At 18.1% G+C, this 25067-nt stretch overlaps 4 protein-coding genes and 2 pseudogenes across 4 annotated transcripts, besides 2 other annotated features; 1 reads left to right on the top strand and 5 right to left on the bottom strand.

Annotated features, from left to right (window-relative positions):
• Nucleotides 1–808: 808 nt before the first annotated feature.
• Nucleotides 809–3938, bottom strand: PF3D7_1477000 (annotated as a pseudogene).
• Nucleotides 809–3938: a sequence feature (Plasmodium exported protein (hyp17), unknown function, pseudogene).
• Nucleotides 3939–9757: 5819 nt separating this feature from the next.
• Nucleotides 9758–10759, top strand: PF3D7_1476900 (annotated as a pseudogene).
• Nucleotides 9758–10759: a sequence feature (Plasmodium exported protein, unknown function, pseudogene).
• A 1139-nt stretch (nt 10760–11898) lies between these two features.
• Nucleotides 11899–13014, bottom strand: PF3D7_1476800 (lysophospholipase, putative; the record flags this gene model as incomplete). The annotated part of the gene is made up of 1 exon (XM_001348876.1): nt 11899–13014. One exon carries the CDS (start codon nt 13012–13014, stop codon nt 11899–11901), a length of 1116 nt encoding a protein of 371 aa, XP_001348912.1.
• A 1449-nt stretch (nt 13015–14463) lies between these two features.
• Nucleotides 14464–15525, bottom strand: PF3D7_1476700 (lysophospholipase, putative; the record flags this gene model as incomplete). The annotated part of the gene is made up of 1 exon (XM_001348875.1): nt 14464–15525. One exon carries the CDS (start codon nt 15523–15525, stop codon nt 14464–14466), a length of 1062 nt encoding a protein of 353 aa, XP_001348911.1.
• Nucleotides 15526–17577: 2052 nt separating this feature from the next.
• PF3D7_1476600 (Plasmodium exported protein, unknown function) lies at nt 17578–20531 on the bottom strand (the record flags this gene model as incomplete). Its single annotated transcript, XM_001348874.2, has 2 exons — nt 17578–20370; nt 20457–20531. 2 exons carry the CDS (start codon nt 20529–20531, stop codon nt 17578–17580), a joined length of 2868 nt encoding a protein of 955 aa, XP_001348910.2.
• Nucleotides 20532–23916: 3385 nt separating this feature from the next.
• On the bottom strand, nt 23917–25011 carry PF3D7_1476500 (probable protein, unknown function; the record flags this gene model as incomplete). Its single annotated transcript, XM_001348873.1, has 2 exons — nt 23917–24798; nt 24916–25011. 2 exons carry the CDS (start codon nt 25009–25011, stop codon nt 23917–23919), a joined length of 978 nt encoding a protein of 325 aa, XP_001348909.1.
• Between the last annotated feature and the right edge of the window lie 56 nt (nt 25012–25067).

The raw sequence follows: 25067 nt of genomic DNA, 5'->3' as shown, positions 1-25067 counted from the left end.
TTATAAATAATATAATTATAAAAAGAAAAAAAAAAAGAAATCTGTATAAAAGGAATATTTTTTTTTATAATAAATGTTTATATATATAAAATTCTTAATATCGTCTTTTCCCTAATTATAAATAATATATCGTTGTTTTAAAATGGAAGAACTTAAAAACATGCCTTTATTATTTATACGATAACATATATAAGAACAAAATAAAAAAAGAATAAAAATGAAAGTTAAAATATATGATATATGCCTAAAGTTTTATATAAAAAAAATTATATTGAATTAAATAATTAAATATATATATATATATATATATAACATCTCAATAAATATGACTTCATGCAATAATAATATAATACTTAAATATATTAAAAATTATAGCGAATATTACAAAATATTTTATATATAGTATAAAATAAAAATTATGTTACGTGCTGCACATGTATATAATTAGAATTATTTTTATTGTTACGTTAAATATTAAAATGCACTATTTATTTATATATAAAAATATAATACTAATTATACTAGTATTAATATAAATTTATTAAATAATTTAAAAGTCTTATAATATTAATAAATATATATAATATAATTATTACTATATATATAATATTTTGTGCTAATAAAAAATATATAAATACAAACATATTTCCTTATATTATTTTACTTCATATAAATAAGAGATATTATTTTATATAAATGTAGATACTAATAATTTAAAAAAAAAAATTTTCATTAAGAAAACCTATATTTAATATACACTTATTTCATTATTCTATTAATATTGTAGATATATTATATTACATTATACCTATAATATCTTTTTAGTAACTGTTTTTTTCCTATTATAATAATGTTTTTTTGTTAATCTATAAACTTGAAAAAAAAGAATTCCTGCCATAAGCGCAAATGGTATTGCGCAATATGTGGAACTAGTTATAGCAACTGCAGTTCCTATAATTGCTAATGCAGCTGGAGGGCTAATATTTACAAACAACTTCCATCCAAAATGCAATTTTCTATATTTGTTTCTTACAACTTGATGCCATTTCAATGGGTTCGTTTCAGTCTCTATATCGATATCAGATTCTACATCAATACCACATTTCTTACTAACAATATCTTTTACTTTGTTTAGTCCATCTTTTGTCTTGGTCCCCACAACATTTGCTGTCAGATCTAAAAGTTGTGGTCCTCCTTCAGTAATTAGATCTTTAACTTTTAAAGCCCCCCCTTTTATATTTCCACATGCATCAACTATTTCTGACGCAAGAACTGTAATAGGATTATCATCACCACTCTCAGAATCATCACTATTGCTGTAAGTATCACTATCATAATAACTACCATTTCCATAATAACTACCATTTTCATAATTATTACCATTTCCATAATAATCATCATTATTATAATATAATTCTGGATCCGTTGAATTCAAAGAAACATTATCAGATGTATCATCCTTATCAATTACAATTTTATCTTTTTTTTTTTTTTTCTTATTTTCATTCTTTCCTTTATTAGATGACTCTTCATCATCTATACCTTTTAATACAGTCTTTGCAATTTTATTTGTATTATGTTTTAATCCACTTTTAATATTTCCATAATTATTCATGATATCACTGGTAAATAATTTCATTGGATTTCCTACATAATTATCATCATATTCATCTGAATTGTAAGTTTCATTATAATATTCATCGTATTCCATAGTTGTGGAACCTGTATCAGAATAACTATCATACTCTTTATTAAACTCTCCATCATATTCATCCTTATAATCTAAACCACTTTCTTGTGATATATTAAAATCTCTTTTGCATTCTGTTTTTAGATCATACCCTTTTTCGAATTCATTTTTATTACCATCCATATTTTTTGTATTTTTATTTTCTAATTCATTTTTTTTTAAAGATTCACTTTTTAATTGTTTTCCTTTTTGATTTTTATTAAGCATATCTGAACTAATTCCATGTTCAATATCTTTGGTTACTTCTAATAAAGCGTCTTTAAACTTTGAATTCTTTACAGTATTCTTATTTTCATCATTGTTTTTTGTAGTTAATTGTTTATCTTGAGATGTCTCTATGTTTGATTTACCATTTGTTTCAATATCAGCTTTTTTCGTGTTTACCTTTTTATTATTTTGTGTATTTTGTTTATTTTCATAAACTAATTTATTCGGAGTATCTTTTTCATTTTTTACATTTTGACTATCTAATTTATTCGGAATATCTTTTTCATTTTTTGCATTTTGACTATCTAATTTATTTGTCATATTTTTTTTATTTTGATTATTTGTTTTATTTTGTTTATTTTGACTATTTGTTTTGTTTTTTTTATTTGTTTTATTTTGAACACCGGGATTACTTTTTTTATTTTGATTAATCTCTCCATCTTGTTTTTTTTACTTTTTATTCTTTTCTTCTCTTTCAAGTCTAAGTAGCTCTTCTAATTCATCTTCATCTATAAATGGATTAGTACCCTTTTTTAATCCTTTATTACTATCTTGAAATTTATCTTTCTGATCTGATATATCATCTCCTACAAATGGTTTAGTACCTTGATTTATTTGTTTTGTATTATTTCCTAATTTATTTTTAAGATTAGTTTTATTAGTTGTAACGTTTAATCCTTTATTATTATCTTGAATCTTATCTTTCTTATCTGATTCATCATCTTTTATAAATCGATTAGTGGCTTGTTTCGTTTGATTATTATTACATGGTTTTTCTGATTGAGTTTCTTTAGTAGTAACGTTTGATTTGACACCATTAATATTACTACTATTACTATTTACTCTACCTTGTTGTGTAATATTCGTGTCCTCTTTTTTCACATCGTTTGTATCATTTGAATTTTTTATTGTTGGTTCATTTTGTGTTTCCATTTTAGATGATATATCATTTGTTTCTCTATCATTATTATTTACCTCATAATTTTTTGATTTTTCATATTTGGCTCTTAATTCATATTCAACTCTGTTAATTCTTACCTTCCCTTCTTCGGTAGTATTAACAATTTTAGGAACTACCTCATATTCAACTATACGTTTATTATTGAATCCACCATGTGCGAAATTAATAACTTTAGGTTTTACATCAGACTCCGTTCTATTTCTTTGACGTGCATCATTTGTATTTGTAGGAATGTTTGATTGGTTTTCATTCTCTGCGTTATTTGGTAGATTTAATTCATTTTCTTTGGTATTTAAATTATCTATATTTCATCCTATTGGTACATATATCCCACTTTCATATACATTTGCATATATATTTCTATTAGTTTTTTCTGTTTTTGTTTTTAATTTACTACGAAGATCTCCTAACGTTTCTGAATTACCTTCTTTTGAAACATCTTTTTTTTCTTCATATAGTACTCTTTGTTTTCTTAATAGGACATTGCATTTTGTATTTATTATTTCATTATTTAAAATAATCGATTTTGAGTTATTTAAAACATCATTTTGGGAATAATCATCCAAATAAATTATGGCATTATTATAATTATCAATTTGTATATTTTGATTATTTCCATAAACATTAAAATATTTTGAATTATTACATATTTGGTATTCATACAAGGATCTATGAAGTCTTCTACCACATATGCTTTTTATGTTAGGCTTATTTTTCCATTTCTCATAAAACTGGCCCTAAAAAAAATAAACACACAAATATATATAAATATATATATAAACCAAGTTAATGTAATATTAAATATGTATATCTTAAAATTAAACTTACACTGTTAAATCTTGAAAAAATAAAAATAAAACAAAGAAAAAATAAAACATTAACAGACATATAATATAATATTTTTCTCTTCCCTATAATGCACTCAGTTCTTATCATTTTAAAACATTTATTAAGAGATGATTTAAATGTATTATTCATATTTTGATTATTTTCTACGTTACATTTATAAGCACATTTCATTTTAAAATATATTCATCTTTGTAAATTAAAAAAAAAAAAAAAAAAAAAAAAAAAAAGTGCATTAATAAATTTTAATAAATAAGTAATATGTGATACTGTGTTGTAAAAATAGGAATACATGAAAATAAATACATAAACAAAGAACAAAATAAATATAATTTAAAACACGTTAATTGTATATTAATATATATATATATATATATATATATATATATATATATATATAACAACATATCAAACAATAAATATAGATACGACAAAATTATTGTAACCTTAAGAATACATTAAATAAAATATAATATTAATTTATATCTATCATATAATATATTATAAAATATACACATGCAAAAACAAAATTTACATAAACAAATAAATAAGTAGATATAATTAATATAATATATATATATATATATATATATTAGTTCATTTTGATAAATATATTTATCGATGCAAAATAAAAATATAATAAAAAAAAAATTATGTAAATAACATTTTATAATTTTATATATATAATATACATAAATTTAAAATTATATTTAAACTTATATAAAAAAAAAAAAAAATATATTATTAATATTAATATATAGAATAAATACTTTTATTTAAGATATATATATATATATCTAAAATATATTTTTTTTATTTTTATTTTTATATTTCTAATTTTTTTTTTTTTTCATTTTTCTTATTAAAAGTATTTAATATAATTAAAAAATATTATATTGTACTATTTAGCCATTATATTAAAAAAGAAACAATAATAGTTAAAATTTTAAATATATATATCAAACTATCTATAGATATAAATGGATAAGGATAAAAAAAAAAAAGAACAAAAAAGATAAAGAAATAAATAGAAGAAAGAAAATAGAATCCTTTGATTAAAAAAGTACACTATAATAAAATAATATTATTCATTTTTCTTTTATAAATAAAATACTGTAAAAATATAATCAATAATAAAAAAAATATATATTTATCTAAAATATTTATAATATAGATACAAATTTAATTATAAAATTATATTTTACAAAAAATGTAAATTTAATAAAGAAAATGGATACATCGAATACATTTAGGTGAATTTAAAATAATATGTAAATATGACATCATTTTTTTATAATATATATATATATTTATATTTACTTCTTTAAAATAAAACAATCCATAAACATTTTCATAGAGAGAGTAGAAGAAAATAATAATTATTTATGGAAATTCAAATATATTTATAAATATAATAAAAATAGAAATATATATTATTTTCTTATTCTAAAATATGTAAAATGAAAATACATTTATAATGCATTATATAATAATAAATATATATAGGGATCATATAATAATAACATTTTTTTGGTATAAATATATTATACATACATATATGAATATATAATTTTTATTTTATTCTTTTTTATGCATGAATTTATAGATTCATTCGCTATATAAAAATAGATTAAAAAAAAAAAAAAAAAAAAAAAAAAAAAGAAAAATGATAATAATAATAATAATAATAATAATAATAAATATAATATATAAATGTCTTTATTTATTTAATTATAAATGATATAATTAAATATATATTTCTCGTGCATTATCCTATATCATATTATATTAACATACATTACCTAAATAGAATTATTAAAAAAAAAAATTTATATTTATTAATCCCAACTAATACATATACATAGGAAAAAAAAAATAATAATATATTAATAAATTACATAATGTAGAAGTAACATGTAATATAATATTTTATCTTTATAATATTATCTAATGATATAAACGTATTGATTTATTTATAATTTAATATAATATATTTATATAAATTTTTTCTTTCTTAGTTTTATTCTATATATTATTATTATTATATTTATCAATCGAAGATCTATTGGATTTTATAAAATGTTGTGTCATAACAATTTTTTTTTTAAAATAAAAAGAAATGTAAATAAAATACATTTAAATTTTTTTTTAATAAATAAGCATATAATAATAAAACCTAATCAACATATATATATTATATTATATTAATTCTTATAAAATAAATTTTTTTTTTTTTTTTTTTAATATCTGTAGATATATTTATATATATAACAAAAAATATATCACATAATTATATGATCCAAAACTGGTATTACAAAATTTTTACAATTATATTTTGTTATATATATATATATATATATATATAAAATATAACATTTAAGTTTTTCTTTAATTTTTATATATAAAATGTATTAATATATATTTAATTATTTTGTCAAATGTGTAATTATATAAAAGTACCTATTGCTTCCATGTATTATATAAATCAATAAAACATTTAGATAGTTTATACCTATTACATATATATATATATTTCATTAAAAAATTATTAATAAAATATAATACATTTTAATAAATCAAAAAAACATTTATATGTTAATCATGTTATTAACATTTTTTATAGTAGTAATAATAGAAATCTAATGGTATTTCTTCCAATTATTAAAAATAAACGCATATACCAATATTTTCAAATTAATAATATAAATAAAATGGACAACAAATATTAAGAATAATATGTATATATATAAATAGATTATTTACTATTATTAATATTACAAATATTATAATTCCTTATTACATTTATAATATTTTTATTAGACAATCCTAAATCCTTTAATTAAATACTTCTAATTAAAAAAATATAATATATATATATATATATATATATATATTAAAATATTTGTAGGAGCATAAAATACACATTAAAAATATGAAATATATTATAAATTTTAAAAGAATATAAATAAACAAAAACAAAAGCAAATAGTAAATTATCAATATATAAAAAAAATATAAAATAAATACATTAATTTATGTATTGTTATATTATACAATATATATATATATATATATTTGTTTTTAGATTATTTTTTTTATTTTATTTTTTTTCATCAATGTTACATTATACTTATTTAAAAGAAAGAATAAAAAAATTATATACTTCTTTAAACTAAATCATAATTTTATTTAAATATATAATTTGAAGGTAACTATATATATAAATAAAACAGATAATATTATATCTTAAGAAAATGGTTCTAAGAAAAAGTTAGAACTCCTATAGAACAATCAGAAGAAAAAATATAATAAAATAAATAAATAAATAAATAAATAAATAAATAAATAAATAAATAAATAAATAAATAAATAAAACTCTTTATCTCATTATTTAATTTTATCTTTTCCATTTTTATTAATTTTTATATACTTTCATTATATAATAAAAAAGACATGCTCTATTTATTCAAGTAAAACAAAAAATTCAATTTCTAATATAAATGTAATATGGAAAATTATATCGAAAAAAAATCATATAATATATCAATATTGTAATGAATTATATAATAATCATATAGTAAGAAAATAAATATATATATATTAGACAAGTATTTTCTTAAATTAAGAAGAACTAGAAATAATGCATAGTAATATTAATTATAAAAAAACAATTTTATATTTTAATTTATATAATTACGAAAAAGAAAAAAAAAAAAAAAATTATAGCATATAAAGAAAAAATAAATGTTTAAATATAATAATTTTATTTTCTTTTTTCTCATATATATTATATATGCAAAATATTTTTTTTTTTACAATATTAGAAGAATTAAGAAAAATATAAATAAAATTCTTTTTTTTTTTTTACAATAATACATCAAAACATTATGAATTTCGTGTATTTATATTTAAGGTTGTTACATCTTACATTCCTTTTAACATTGACACACTCTAAATTGTTCCTGTAATTACAACTGCTTGTATTCTTACTACTTTTATTGATTTCCTGTTATTATTTTGGTTTTAGACTATATTTTTGCAATTATCTCAAAGGCAAACTTCTTAACATTTTTTTTTTTTTTTCTTCTTTTTCGTCTGTAACGACTAAAATTTATAATAATTCAAATAATATATATATATATATATATATATATATATATAAATTTATAAAGGCAAAAATATATATATTTTTTTGTTTATAATCATATATACATAATAATTTGTTATTATTTTATAATAAACATCCCAATTTAATCTTTTTAATTTATTCTTAATTTATATCTTAAAAAAATTATAAGAATTATATTCCATTGAAAAAATAAACAAAAGAAATATATTTAAAAATAAAATGTGCACATAAAAATGTATATAAATATATTCCATGTGTATTTTAAACATTCACTTTTTATCTTTATCATAAGTTAATTATATTCTTTTTTATATATTATAATATTACAACGCTGATATGACATGATCTTTTTAATATTAGCAATGATTTATTGAATTGGTTTCTATCAAATAATAGCAAACACACAAAAAATAAAAAAAAAAAATAAAATAAAAAAAAAAAATTATTCTTATCGATACATTATTCATATTTCCTTTTTTTCTTTTTTCTTTTTTTTTTTTTTAAATAAATTTATCTTTCTCATTTTCGAACAATAAAATGGTATAAAATCGATGGTACAAAAATAATTATATATATATATATATATATATATATATATATATATATATATATTTATTTATTTATTTATTTATTTATTTATTTATGTGAATACATTTTCTTAATCGTTTCATATATATTTTAATTATTTCCTCTTCTATTTAATACATATATAATATTTCATACGTATCATATATTTTTATATTGGGAAAAAATGAGGTCGTACATTTTTCATCACAAATATAAATAATTTAGCCTTAAAAAATAATAATAAAAAAAAAAAAAGCAAAATTATTTATGTACTTTTACTATTTTTTAGTATCAAATATAAAAAAATGCGTATAATGAAATTATTAAAATAAATTATTCTTGATAGTCCCTTATTCCGTCATTTTCCATCTCCTTTTTTTTTGGGTATCAAATATTACATATGTATTCTACAAAAAAATATAGAATAATCTTGAAATAAAAACCAAAATATTAATCATTAATAAATTAATAAATTTATTTAATAAATATATATGTTTTTTCATTTTATTTTTTTTGTTTTTTCCTTTTTTTCAAACACACTTATTATTATATTATAAATAAAAAAAAAAAAAAAAAAATGGTCATTTTTTGGAACATAACATTTAATTTTATACTCACCCTTGTATGTGTTAAGAAAAAAGTACACCAAAATTGAGAAAAAATTAAAACAAATAAAAAAATAAAATAAAACATATAAAATATAAAATATAAAATATGTCATATTAATTAATAAGCAAATAAAAAAAAAAATAAATAAAAAAAAAATAAATAAATAAATAAATAAAAATAGAAGAAATATTGTTCATTTTTTATTTCTCTACAACCACTAAAAATATATATAAAAATAAAAAATATATATAAATATGAATATATATATATATGTATTTTCCTTTTTTCATTGTATTAACATTTGTTATATAACTGTTTTTTTTTTTTTTTATTTATAGTATCACTTTGCTAAAAAAAATAAAAGATATCAAATTAAATTCATATAATATACTTTTTTATATATAAATAATAAATATACTTATATTATAGAAAATAAATAAATAAATAAAGAAAGAAAGAAAGAAAGAAAGAATAAAATAAAAAAGAAAAATTGATTATATAATTCTATAAATAATTTTAAATATATACTATTAAAATGAATACACACAAATATAAAAATATAACATAATATGTATATATATATAATACACATATTCATATTTTTCTTATTAATATATAAATAAATACGTATATAAAATATATATTGGTTCTTCCTTTCCCTTATATATATGTAAAAAAAAAAAGAAAAATGATTTACTTTAATACCAAAAAGCTTTTTTTATTTATTACTTTTTGGATATTATACCTAAAAAATAAGTTTGGACAAAAATATATGAAAAATGAATAAAAACTGTTCGTTTTCCTATTTGACATATTTATAGATCTATGCAATATTTTATCTCTATAAATATATAGATTATATATATATATATATATATATATATATATATACATATATTTTTCTCTTTTTTTTTTTTAGACATATTTTAGAGCATCCGAATTTAAAAATATACACAAATTAATTTATACAGAATTTATACCTAGGAGAATACTATTCGAATTTGATTCAGAAAATTCCAATGTTAAAGGTAAAACAAAATTCAATTATTCAAGTCATGAAATAAAAGAAAATGAAGAAAATGCTGATAAGAAAAATATTTATCAAATAATCAACGAAACAATGGAAAAATTTGACACATGGAAATATGCATCTAGTGAAAGAAACGCAAACAATGAATATGTTGATTTGAAAAAAAGTAAAACTCTTTCAAAATTATATGATAAATTCTTGAATTTTAAAATGAAGAATAAGATATTCAAAAAAATTATGAACTATTTTAATAAAAAATACAAAAAATTTTATTATAAAAAAAAAATAAAAGAAATATTCCTTAAGGTGTTGAAAGATAAAAAGAAAAAAATATATTCCCTTCCTAAAGGATTACGATATGTAGCAATAGGTACTGTAATAATAATTTCGTTTATACTTATTCTTAAAGTACTCGTTTGTTGTAAAGGTGCTTTTGGAGTTACAGCTCTTCCTCCATCGATAGCTACTTTTTTTTCTACTAAATGGGCTGCTGCAACTTTAGCGGCGAATGGTACTGCTGCAACAATAAATAATCCGGCAGTTTTTATTTTCATTGCACTTACTATACTTATTTTATTTATTCTACTAATGATATTATTATATAAAATTTTTATTAAAAATAAATATGAAAACTGCATATATGATGAAGAACTAGAATAACAGTAAAAGGGACATTGTATATATATATATATAATACTCTTGTTATATATAAATATTTTCCAAAAAAACTAAAAAAAGTAATTTATATATATATATATATATATATATACAAATATATATTCAAAAGTACACAATTTGTTAATAATTATCATATATAGAAATAATATGTCTTAATTATTTTTTTTATTTTTCTTATTTTCTTTATATTTTTTAATTTTTTTTCCTTTGTGTGTTTCATATATATGAAAAATATGTGTCAACTAAAATATATATTATATATATAACTAAAATTTTATTAATACAAATATTATAAATAAATATTAATTACAAATATATTAGATTACTAAACAAATAATTCAATTTAAATTTTATTTACAAAAGTGAATTAATATTAACTAATATATATATATATATATATATATATTTTTTTTTTTTTTTTCCCTTTTTTTACATTTAGAAGAAGCATTTATAAAAAAAAAATAAAAGAAAAATAAATAATACTATATATACATTGCTATTTATATGTAATTTATAATAATTATGATATAGTAGCATAAAATTTAGATTTAAAAAAAATTTCATACAATTTATGTAAAAAAAAAAAAAAAAAAACACAAATTTATAGCACCTAAATCAGGTATAAGAAGAAGTAAAATATATATCCATTTATAAAAATATATTTAATAACATTTAAGGTAACCCACAAATTTTTATATTCAAAAATTCATTAGTCCTTTATATACATATTATTACTTTAACATTTATCTTATCATGGCAAAAAAATTCATAATAAACAATTTATGTTTATATTTATTTTATAAAATATATTTTTACTACAAATTATTTTCATCCAATTTTATTTATTTATTTAAATTAATTTTTTTTTTTTTTTTTTTTTTTTTTTTTTTTTTTTGGTATATATTTCTTAATTAGTTTATATAATATTGCATATTATACAGTTTAATCAAATTTTACAAAAATGTAAATAATATATAATAAACGATTCAGTGTAGACAAAATAAATTCTTATGTATAACATAAATATAAATATAAATATATTAATTAATTAATTAATAATAATAATGATAATATAATTTTTATATTATTTAAAATGTTAATTCTATGATGTATATAATTTTTCATTTCTTTTCTTTTTCTTTTTGCTTCTTTTTTTTTTTTTCTTCTTCTTTGTATTGTGTATACTGTATCCATTCAATCATTTTATTTAGAGGTTTTTCATTTCCTTTTTCGATTGTTATAACATGACTCATATTTTCTAAAGTATAAATTTCTTTATTTGAATTATTTAATTTATTAAAAAAGAGTAATGCATCTTCATATGTGCATATATTATCCGTTTTTGAATGTATAAATAAAATAGGAATATTTTTAGGAATTCTATCCATATTTTTATTTAATGTATCTACTGATTTCATTAAACCATAGGCAAGGTTCTTTGTTATGGTCCCATCATATCTCACTTTATCAAAGGATATAAGATCATTAACATATGGACAACGTTCATAACTTTTCTTACTCTTACTTATTCTATCAGTTGGACCTATAGAAGACATTAAATTCATAACTGGAGAAAAAAAATATTTATATTTAAAAGAATCAGGTGATCCAACTGCCTTAATAGAAAACATTCCAGATAGTGACACAAGTCCTTTTATACTCCCTTTAGTAATTAAATCATCATTTGTATTATTTAATAATTCCATAGCTCTTAACATTATATTTGCACCCATAGAAAAACCTGCTAAATATATTGGAAGATTTTCAAACGTCTCAATTTGTTCCTTATCTAATGTGTCACTTCTCGTTTCAGATTCTAAAATACTTGATTTTTTAACTCTTTTAATAAAATCTATTAAATCATATATATAATCATCATAATCTTTAATATGTAATTTTAAATTCTGATATCCATCAGATTCTCCATGACCTTGTAAATCCAAACCATATACAGAATAACCACTTTTGTTCAATTTCTCAATCCAACTACCTTCATATAAAAAATAATTATCTCCATCAATTAAAACAGCATGCTCATTACTTACAATCTTTGCATTTTTGTTTAAAAATCCAAACCTTAAATGAGAAGCTAACCCATGTATTAATATTATGATACCTAAAGCTTTTTTCACTATCCATGAATAACTTTTTATACGTAAACCATCTTTGTTACAAAAAGTAGAAACTAAGGCTCTGTCTTTAGTATTCTCATCATTAATAATATTACTTTCTGTCATGGTAAATATATTAATATATATATATATATCTATACATATATTTCAAAAAAAAAAAAAAAAAAAAAAAAAAAAAATTCAGAACAGAAAAAAATAGACCAAAACAGAACAAAACAGAAAAAAAAATAAAATAAAAAAAAATAATAATAAATAAATAAATAATAAAATAAAAATATTAACAAAAACAAAATTTAAAATTTTAAACAACAGAGACAGATAAAATATAATAATACAATAAATATTAATTGTTCTAAATTAAATATTATTCAAAATCTTTATTAATTTTATATATTAATATATTCAAACTTATACAACAGTGTAAAAAATATTTACATTCTTATAAATTTAGAATTAAATTTTTTCATTATATATTCTAAATTTTTTTTTTTTCTTTTATATATATATATAAAATATATAATTAATACATATATATTTATATATATATATATATATAACTTAGCGATTTATTTTATTTTTTATAAAAGGGTATGGTTTTAAAATTTTATGCTTTAAATATATTTATATTTCAACCCACAAATAATCAAGGATATATATTATGTAATATATATATATATATAATATATAATTATTATTATACATCAAAAAATTTAAAAAAAAAAATACAAAAAAAATAAGAAAGAATAAAAGTTGAAAGACGAAAAAAAAAAGGAATAAAATACAAAAAAATGAAAAAAAAAATTACAGAAAAATCTTAAAAAAAACTTCTTTTAAAAAGGTGAAATAAATATATTATTATATAATATATAAATATATAAACCTAAATTTTATAACTTTTGGCTTTTCTTAATTATATGTTTCAAAATTATGGCTGTAATATTTATTATTATTATTATTTATATATATATATAAATACATATTAATATAAATATAAAATGTTCTATTCCTTTTTTTATTAATATACATATATATATATTTTTTTTTTTTTTATATACTTATTTTTTTAATATTAATTCATTTTAGTCCAATTTTTTTTTTTTGCTTTATATATAATAAAAATAAATATATAAATAAATAAATAATATAATGTGCATAATACATTTATAAAAATCCGCCATAAATAAATGAAAAAAATATATACAAAGACCAAATTATATCGATAATATATACTATATATATATATATATATATATATATATATATATAATATATATTTATTTAATGTTTATTTTATTTCAAAAATTAAAAATATATGAATAACATTTTTTAATATAACAAAAAAAAAAAAAAAAAAGAAATAAAAAAAAAAAAAAAAAAAGAAATAAAAAAAAAAAAAAAAAAAGAAATAAAAAAAAAAAAAAAAAAAGAAATAAAAAAAAAAAAATAATAAAAAAAAGAAAAAAACATTTAATTATATTCTAAAGACTTTGTATATATATATATATATATATATATATTTTTTTTTTTTTTTTTTTTTTTTTTTCTCCTTTCTTTTCATTCACATTTTTTTATCCAAGTTAACATTTTATTTAGAGCTTGTTCATTTTCTGGCTCTAATGTTACAACATGATCCATATTTTCTAATGTATAAATTTCTTTATTAGTATTATATAAATTATTATAAAATGATAAAACTTCCTCATATGCACAAACCGAATCGTGTCTTGAATGTATAAATAATATAGGAACATTCTGAGGAATATCATTTATATATTTTTTTAAGATATACACTGATTTTATTACTTCATATGCAAGTTTATTTGTCATACCTTTTTTATATCTTAATTTATCAAAATTCATAAGATCATTAATATATGGAAATCTTTTGAAACCACTATGTTTCTTACGTAATCTATAAGTTGGACATACATAAGATAACATTTTTATTATTGGTAAAAAGAGATATTTATATTTTAATGAATCAATGGATCCAATATTCTTAATAGATATCATTCCAGCTAAAGAAATAAATGCTTTTATATTTAACTTGCTAATAAGATTATCATTTGATTTATTTAATAATTGTAAGGCTCTTAAAATTATATTTGCTCCCATTGAATAACCTACTAAATATATAGGAACTGTTTCTATAATATCGTTATCTCTTATATACATTTGTTTTTTTTCTTTTTTCGAAATGATTGATTCATAAACACTTTTAATAAAATCTATTAAATCATATATATAATCATCATAATCTTTAATATGTAATTTTAAATTCTGATATCCATCAGATTCTCCATGACCTTGTAAATCCAAACCATATACAGAATAACCATTTTTGTTCAATTTTTCAATCCAACTACCTTCATATATATAATAATTATCTCCATCAATTAAAACAGCATGATCATTATTTACAATCTTTGCATTTTGTTTTAAAAAACCAAATCTTATATGAGAAGCTAACCCATGTACTAATATTATGATACCTAAAGGTTCCCTAACTTCCCATGAATAACTTTTTATTAATAAACCATCTTTATTATAAAAACTAGAAGCTCGGAAAATGTATTTATTATTCTCATCAATGGTTATATCATTTTTATTCATCATAAAAGATGTATATGTATATAAATAAATAAATAAATATATATATATATATTATATGTGTGTGTTCACTTTATTATTATAGTAAGTTAAATAAAAATATATAATGAAAGAAATAATATCAAACTATAAAAATACTTACTCATATATCATATTAATTTTTAATATGACATATACATATCATAACACAATATATTTATAGCATTATATTGATCAATATTATTATTTGTGTATATTTTACAAATATACAACACTATATATATATATAATATATATGTATATACCAATTAATTCTTATGCATATTTCTTTATAAAATAAATATTTTATATATATATAACAAATTAAAAATAAAACACAACTTAATTAAAAAAAAAAAAATTAAAACACAAAAAAAAATTAAAACACAAAAAAAAAAAATAAAACAAAACAAAGATCGATTAATAATTTAATTATCAAAATAAATACATGAATATTTAAAAAGAAAAAAAAAATATATATTTTTCTTTGTTAGTATTTTAAAATATTAAAAGTATATAATATATATACAAATATTTGTTTCTTTCTTTTTTATTTTTTATTATTTTTCACTTTATAACGAAAATTATTTTATGGGATATTTATCAAAAAAGGATATATACATATAAATATAGTATTACGTTGCTTCTAATAAATATATATATATATATATATATAATATTCGCGATTTACTTTTAATTTATTCATGTTTTTATAAGTACATATTTTATACCTCTACATGTATAATGTAACGCATTTTTGGAAAATTATAATATTATTATTTTATATAATGTTTTTTTTAATATATTTTTTTAATTATATATGATTTAAAAATGAAAAATAATATAAAAATTATGAGGTAACATATTATATTTTAAAATAAATTTTTTTTTTTTATTTGAAATTCAATAAGAACCTACATTTTTTTACACAAAAAAAAAAAAAAGAAAAAAAGAAAGTGATAAAAAAATTAATTTTTTTTTTTTTTTTATATACATTTAAGTGTTAATATAAAAATATATATGTATAATAAACATACAATGTTATTCGAAACATTAACAATGGTTTTATTTATAAATATTTTAGGACTTACACATATATAACAAAAAAAAAAAAAAAAAAAAAAAAAAAAAAATTAGAAATAAATAAATATATATATATATATATATATATTACTTAAATATTATGGTATATGTAAAAATATTCTCTTAGAACCAAGCAAATATATGATTATTTTTACATTAATTTAATATTTTATATTTCCTGCATACTTTAAGTATATCTTTAGTTTATTAAATAATATATTTATTCTTTCATTTTTTTTCTTTTTTTAAATAAGTAATTTTAAACTGTTGTTTAAATTTAACTTTTAAATTATTCTACTAAATTCATATAATGAAAAATATAATTTGTTGAATAATTATATTTATTTCTTCTTAATATATAGATTCCCATATAATTTGTTATATGTTATATCTATTGATATACTTTTTTTTTTTTAAATTGATGTATGAGTTTGATGTTCTAAATATAAGATTCCCATACTGGGATAACTTCAACTTTATTATTATATTAATTTAAAAGATATAAAGAGAAATATGTACATGCGAAAATGCATTAAATGAAAAATTAACGGAAAAAAAAAAAAAAGGATAATGAAAAGGAAGGATATAACATACACACACACACATATATATATATTATATATATATATATATATATATATATATACTTCCTTTTAATATTGTTATCATTCCTATGATTTAAAAATAAGCGTGAAACGTACATATTACATTATTATATATATAATGCAAATATGAACTATGAACACTACGGACACACTTAATACGTAAGATACTAGGGAATATAAATATTCCTATATAAAGACACACATATGTAACTACGATTCTAATTTAATTTTATATATGTATATGAATAATTTTATTATTTTATAAATATGAATAAAAAATAAAATAAAATAAAATAAAAATAATAAATATATATATATATATATATATATGTATTGCATCTTCTAAAGTATTCTAAGAATCTTTAATTGTATCAAATATACTTCCCAAAAGGAAACATTCTACAATAGCAATATATGTTTCAATAGCATCTATCGAATCATATACTAATTTTTTGAAGCGTGTAAGTATAAATTCCTTACCAGTTAAATATTTATATGACAAATTTGGATTCGATCGTTTAGAACCCATAAAAAAATTCAACGTTAATATATCTATTTTGAATTTACTATGTGCCATACACCATTTACAACCATCATCTTTACAATCATCTCTTATGACTTTTGCCAAAGCAAACATTTCGTTAGAAACATATTCTATAATTTCTAATGATACTTTAAGTCCGTACTTCCACACATTCAACGACTTGTCCTTCTTTGGTAAATTTTCTAACGCTTTTAATAGAGAATCTAAATTTTTTCGTCTCTGCGTATCTTTATAACCATTATAATTTATAAAATGTTGTAACAAATTAAAATCGATATCATTGTATATTATTTCAACATGATACGCTCTAAAGTTTGAATCTTTATCTGATTTAGAAACACTATTATTATTTTGTGATTCCTCCTGTTGCCTATTATGTACGGAAGGTTCAGAATATTCACTATAAGTTGTTATAGGTGTATCTTCACAATCACTAATAGTCGCAGACATAATACATACAGATCCACTACTTGTCACAGATATAATAGCTTCTTCAGATTCACTAGTAGTAGCAGATACATCACTTTCTTCACTTTCATCCGAAGAAGATGATATATTCGATAAATCCCTTTCATATGAATCAGTAGATGAATAAAGATCATCATAATCAGTAACAGGACTTTCTTTCGTATCATTTATTTGTTCTCTTCTATAGTAATATTGAGGAATCGTGTACGAAGAATTCGTTCCGCTTGTATTAGTGGGTGATTCCGTTATAATTAAATCTGGCATATATGGTGGAACAATCTCCATATCCACACTTGTATTACTTGATTCTTGATTTTGTGTATGTACCAAATTAGGACGGTAATTATAATTCATAGAAGATTCTGAAGACATATTCGACCATAAGCACAAACTATCTACTTCATACCTATCAAAAGGTACATTTAATTCTCTTGGAATCATATCTGGTCTTGTCCCTATTATTTCATTTACATTTTGTTCATTATTATCAAATATAGTATCCGTTCTATTATATACTTCGATTACATTACCACTCCTATTATTTAATTCATGTTCATTACCTTCCTTTTTATCTCCAGTACTATTCTCACAAACCTCCTTATTGTTATCTTTATTTTCCTCTTTATTTTCCTCTTTATTGTCCTCTTTACTTTCCTCTTTATTTTCCTCTTTATTTTTTTCATTATTTTTTTCATTATTTTCTTCTTTATTTTCTTCTTTATTTTCCTCTTTACTTTGCTCTTTACTTTCCTTTTTATTTTCCTCTTTACTTTCCTCTTTACTTTCCTCTTTACTTTCCTCCTTACTTTCCTCTTTATTTTCCTCTTTACCTTCAGTACTATCATTTTGCTTGTTTTCCTTTTTATCCTTATCTTTATTTATATCACTTTTAGAGGGGTCTATCTCCTTTTCACTATGATCTAATACCTTTTCTATGTTTCCAGTATGATCTCTATCAAATATATTATAATTATCATAAGGGCAACGATCATTCATACAAATATTAGTACTTTCTCTATCTCTTCCATTATTTTCAGATGTATGGGTTCCATTTCCATTTGAAAAAGAATCCTGTACATCTTGATTTAAACTAGACTGTTCGTTATGCATATCCCTACTATTGTTTTGCTCACCATCTGTACTGAAATTATTATTGTAATAATAACCATAACCATAATTATTATCAAAAGAAAAAATAGATAACATATCTGTACATTGTATGCCTTTACGTAACCTAAAATGAATATCTATAAACATATCATAAGATTTGCTTTTTAATAATTCAAAATCTTTCAGAAAGTTTCTTTCGTATAATATATCTTCATCTAGAGAACACATATCTTTATTTTCATTATAAATAGGAAAACGAATTAAGGCATATTCATAAAGCGTATTCATATCTTCTCTAGATTGATGCCTTATATATTCCATTTCATAATGGCCTACAGTATTCCTAATATTAGGATGACGATCACAAGGCTCCCCATGTTCATTAACTATATTTATCATTAATGGATATGAATTCTGACATGTATTAGGACGTACAATAAATAAATTATACGTATTTTGAATCCTTTCTACATTCCTAGAATGATCATTTGAAATATCTGCATTCACGTTATCATCGCTAGTATTGGGTGAAGCATTATAATTTTCAGTATCATGATTTGATAATGAACTTTCTGTAGCGCATGTTGAGACATCACTATAATCAACATCCTCATTTTGGCCATTATTCATACTATTAATATTATCAATATTATCTGTATGATCAATTTCATCAGAATCATGTAAACTCTCCACTATTTCAGATACAGAAACTACATCATTTTCTTCAAAAATATTTGTATCATCACCTCTATGTATACGATGAATAGCATTTATCGATAAATAATTACTATTCTCTGAACTACTAGTATTCCCATGGAATGTACTAGTATCATCGTCTCTTAAAATATTATCTACTTCGATATCCCATTCATCCCTCAAAATTTCTTCCAGATCATTTATTATATTATTAGTATTACATGATCCAAAAAAAAAATTTTTGCGAGGCCCAGATAAAATTCGAGAATTTCTCACATTACATGTTCTCAAAACGGAATATTTCTTTCTTATAATTCGACATATATACTGAAAATAAAAATAAAAATATATATATATATGTGAAGACAAGGAAAACATATATATGCGCATAAAAATATTTCATTTTAACTTACAAAAAGGATTAAACAGCGGATCAGTAAACATATAAAAGACATATATAAGAAAAGGCGAGTTTTTGAAACCTTCATCTTCTTCGTTTTCAGGCAATAATCCAAAAAATAAAAAATAATTCCCCTTAAAATTTTTAATAAATAGTTCGAAAAAAAAATAATTTTTTTAAATATATAAAAAAAAAAAAAAAAAAATTTACAAATATATAATATATATATATATATTTAATACATATATTATTCCTATAAGAATGATTATAAAAATATATTATATATATTTGTTAAATTAAGATAAATAAAACGAATTAAAAAATTATAAATATTTTTAAAATATAATTATATATACTTACAAATATTTTCAAAATATAATTTTTTCATTTTTAATTTTAATCTAATTTTTATTTTTTTTTATTTTTTAATTCATAGTGAACAATAAAATAACAAATATATATATGTATCATTACACACATGTATACTTATTTGCTTATAGATAGCTATATAATATATGTATATATATATATATATATATATACATAATATTTGCATCTCAAAATATTATATCAAACTGATATATATATAAAAATATAATAAAATTATATAGATATGTATTATTTGCTCAATATATTAAGAAAAAGAAAAAAAAAAAAATAAAATAAAAATAACTTTTTCAGCATATATTTCTAAATCTTGAATAATATAGAAAAACATAAAAGAACATAAATAAAATAATATTTCACAAATATATAATAGCTTAATATATCTTATATCCGTTTTATATTTTCATACAAGCTTAATTTATTTTATATGTCAATTTTATTTTTTTCTATATTGGTATTCTCTTTTCTCATTTTCCTTTTTTTTTCTTTTTTTTTTAATATTATATTATGTTATTTAGATATCCCATATTATATATATTAATATTTTCATTATTTTTATTATTTATAAAGAAATTTATTTATATATGATTGTTTTTCGTTTGTATTCTTTTTTTTTTTTTTTTTGAAAAAATATAAGTTTTAACTAATCAGTTAAAATATATATATATATATATATATATATATATATATATACATATATATATATTATATATTATTTAAATTATCTTTAATCGAAATTAATAAATTTAATTAAAAAAAAATTAATAAAAAAAAAAATTTATATATTTAAAATGGTCCCATAGCAAATATATTCGATTATATTTATATATAGATTTTAGGCGTACAACTTTTTGCGTACACATAAAATTTTATTTTTTTAATTTTGCTTAAGAAATTAATATAAATATAATTAAAATATTTATTATTTATTATTTTATTCCAATATTACTATTATGATAATTTATATAAAACATATTAACTCGAATTAATTATTTATTACATATAAATAATAATTTTCATTTTTCTTCATTTTATACAGAATACATAAATTATAATTTATCCTCATTAAATTTCCCATTATCCCACATATTCTTTTTATTAAATGGATACATTTATAAATATATATTATTTATTTATTTATTATAATTCATTTTATATTTGTGCTCATAACATCTCAATTCATTATATATATATATATATATATGATATATCCAATATAATATATATGATCTTATTAAAATGAAAAATCCAAAAGAAATACTCTATATAAATTAAAAATTTAATGTGATATTCCATACTTTTTTTTCCTTTTTTTCCTTACACTCATTTCTTTCTTTAAGTAATATAATCGACTATTCTCCAAAAATGTATACGTAGGTATATATACATATTTCATTTTATATATAATAATATATTACAAATTATAAAAATTATGACATATATCAAAGGAATACATTCATAAATATTAATATATTGATATATATATATATATATATATATAATATTCACATTCTTTAATTTGGTAAATTTACCGTTGTACATTCATTTATAACATTTAAATATATATATTTTTATTTATAAATACTTATAAAAAATTATTTAAAACAATGTCTTCTATACGTAATAAATGTTGTTATTTAATACTTATTAAGTTTAAAAGATTTAGGGCATTATTAATTTTTTTTTTTTTTTTAACATATATTATTTCTTTTAAAATAATCAAATATTTTATTTAAAAGAAATAAAGGAATAAAGAAAAAAAAAACTGAATTACAGGTTTTCAAGGTTTTGTATATACAGTAATAGATATAATTTAAAATAGATATAAAAAGATAACTCAGGTATTATTTCTTAAAATTTATTCAATGTATATACCCTTAATATTTACACATATGATACATAATAAAAATAAGAAAAAAAAAAAAATATATCAACACATATTTTTATAATCACAAACTTCTTCGAAATAATAAAATTTCTTATTATTCAGTCGTTTCAAAAATGTGAATGTTATTTTCCCTCTATTTTTTTTTTTAATTATACAAATACAAAGAAATATCACTAATATATATAAATGTTCATATTATAATTAATATCGATTCGAACAGGCCTATTTACAAAATAATTATAGAAATATAACACATGCTTATATATTTAAATTTTTATATTATATTGAAAAAAAAAAGAAAGAAAATGAAAATAATACTATAATATAAAAGAAAAAAAAAAAATTAGATTATTAATAAAACGGATATTTGTATTCAAGTTTCTTTTTTTTTTTTTTTTTTTTTTTACTTTTTGCTTTCTATAAAATAATAATAACATATGCATGCTTAAAATATAAACTCCATATTAACATAAAGAAATATGACACATTCTATATATATCTTTTGGTGCATATTTCGAATATATGTATGTAATGAAAATAAAAAATTCAGCTTATACTACCAAATTTTTTTTAATATTAAAATATGTATATTTAAATGGTAAATAAAAATAAAAAAAATAAAAAAAATAAAAAAAAAAAAAATTCACAATTATATACATATGTATATATTAATATATGTGCATTATTTATAGTTATATCATGGTATATTGATATATATATACCTTCACATTGAAACTTCTTATTTTGTTATTTCTATATTAATTGATTAATATAAAAAATGATATAATAATAAAATAAAATAAAATAATTTTCCAATTACATATATATATATATATATATATATATATATATACATTAATATATGGATTTATATATATTATTTAATTATATCAGGACGTACTAATATAAATATATATATTAAATAGATATAATTAAAATGTTAAACGAACAAACAAAGAAAATTATACTCACGTTACACACACACAATATATATATATATATATATATATATATATATATATAATGTATGAAAGAATAATATAAATCCATATAAAATAATAATAAATAAAATAATGTTTTATATTTAATATATTATCACATTATATTTTAATGTAATATATTATTTTATTTATTTATTTATTTTATTTTTTAACATTTTTAATGAAAAAATAAATTAAATAAAAAAAAGAAACTACTTTTATCTAGAGTTTGGATATAGTGTACCAGCATTGTCCATATCAAACAACCACATCAATTGTATGATTCTTAATGTACTTTCTATATCTGAATAATTGTATGTAGAAATATCTCCTTTGCTTACTTTATCTTCTTCTTTTTCTATAGGACCCATAAATGCTTTAGCAATTAGAGATATAATTTCTTTTGACGTTTTTATAACATTTTCAAAAATATTATAAATAATATATTCTGATGAAATTTTATTAATTTTACCTTCTGATATATTTGTTTCGTTTGCTTTTTTATGTATTCTTAGATTATTATGCATAGTATTGTTGCTCGAATTGATATTATTATTTTCTTCACTATCTTTCACTTGTTCTTTCTCATTATATTCCATTTGTTCTTTCTCATTATATTCCATTTGTTCTTTTTCATTATCTTTCATTTGTTCTTTCTCATTATATTCCATATCTTCTTTCACAGTATCTCCCATTTGTTCTTCCTCATTATCTCCCATTTGTTCTTCCTCATTATCTTCTATTTTTTGTTCCTTGTTATCTTCCATCTCTTTTTCTTGATTCTCATCAGGTTCATTGTTTTCATAATAATTTTCTACATATACTTGTATGTTCCTTTCATCAGAATATTGCTCAATATATTCTATCTCATATTTACCTATAGCATCGTATTCCACACCTTGTTCTATATATTCATAATTATTTTGTAAGACATCCAATTCTTCTAATCCAGAATGATCTCCAGAAAATTTTAATTCAGTTTCTGCATTTGTGAATCGAAGTGGTGAATCAACATTTTGAGATACATTAAATTTCTGATTGGATCCTCCTGGAATAATAATTAATCTTTCAAGAATGTCAAATAAAAGAAAGTACGAATGCTAAAAATAAATAAAAAATTAAATATATATATATATATATATATATATATGTTTGTATATATTTATAAACATGTAAAAATGTATGTCTGTTCTTTTAAATTTTTTTTTTTTTCTTACCAAAGACATCATACAAAATATAAGACACAACAAACAGTTGGTAGGACGAGAAAAGACTCGTTTTAAACGAGATATGAAATTCATATAGGTAGTCATTCTTTCCTCTATTATAAAAAGGATTAATACAAATATCTCTCCTCTTCGTATATAGA

This window comes from Plasmodium falciparum, assembly GCF_000002765.6.
Source record: "Plasmodium falciparum 3D7 genome assembly, chromosome: 14".
Taxonomy (NCBI): Eukaryota; Apicomplexa; class Aconoidasida; order Haemosporida; family Plasmodiidae; genus Plasmodium; species Plasmodium falciparum.
This window is presented reverse-complemented; position numbering and strand designations above follow the sequence as displayed.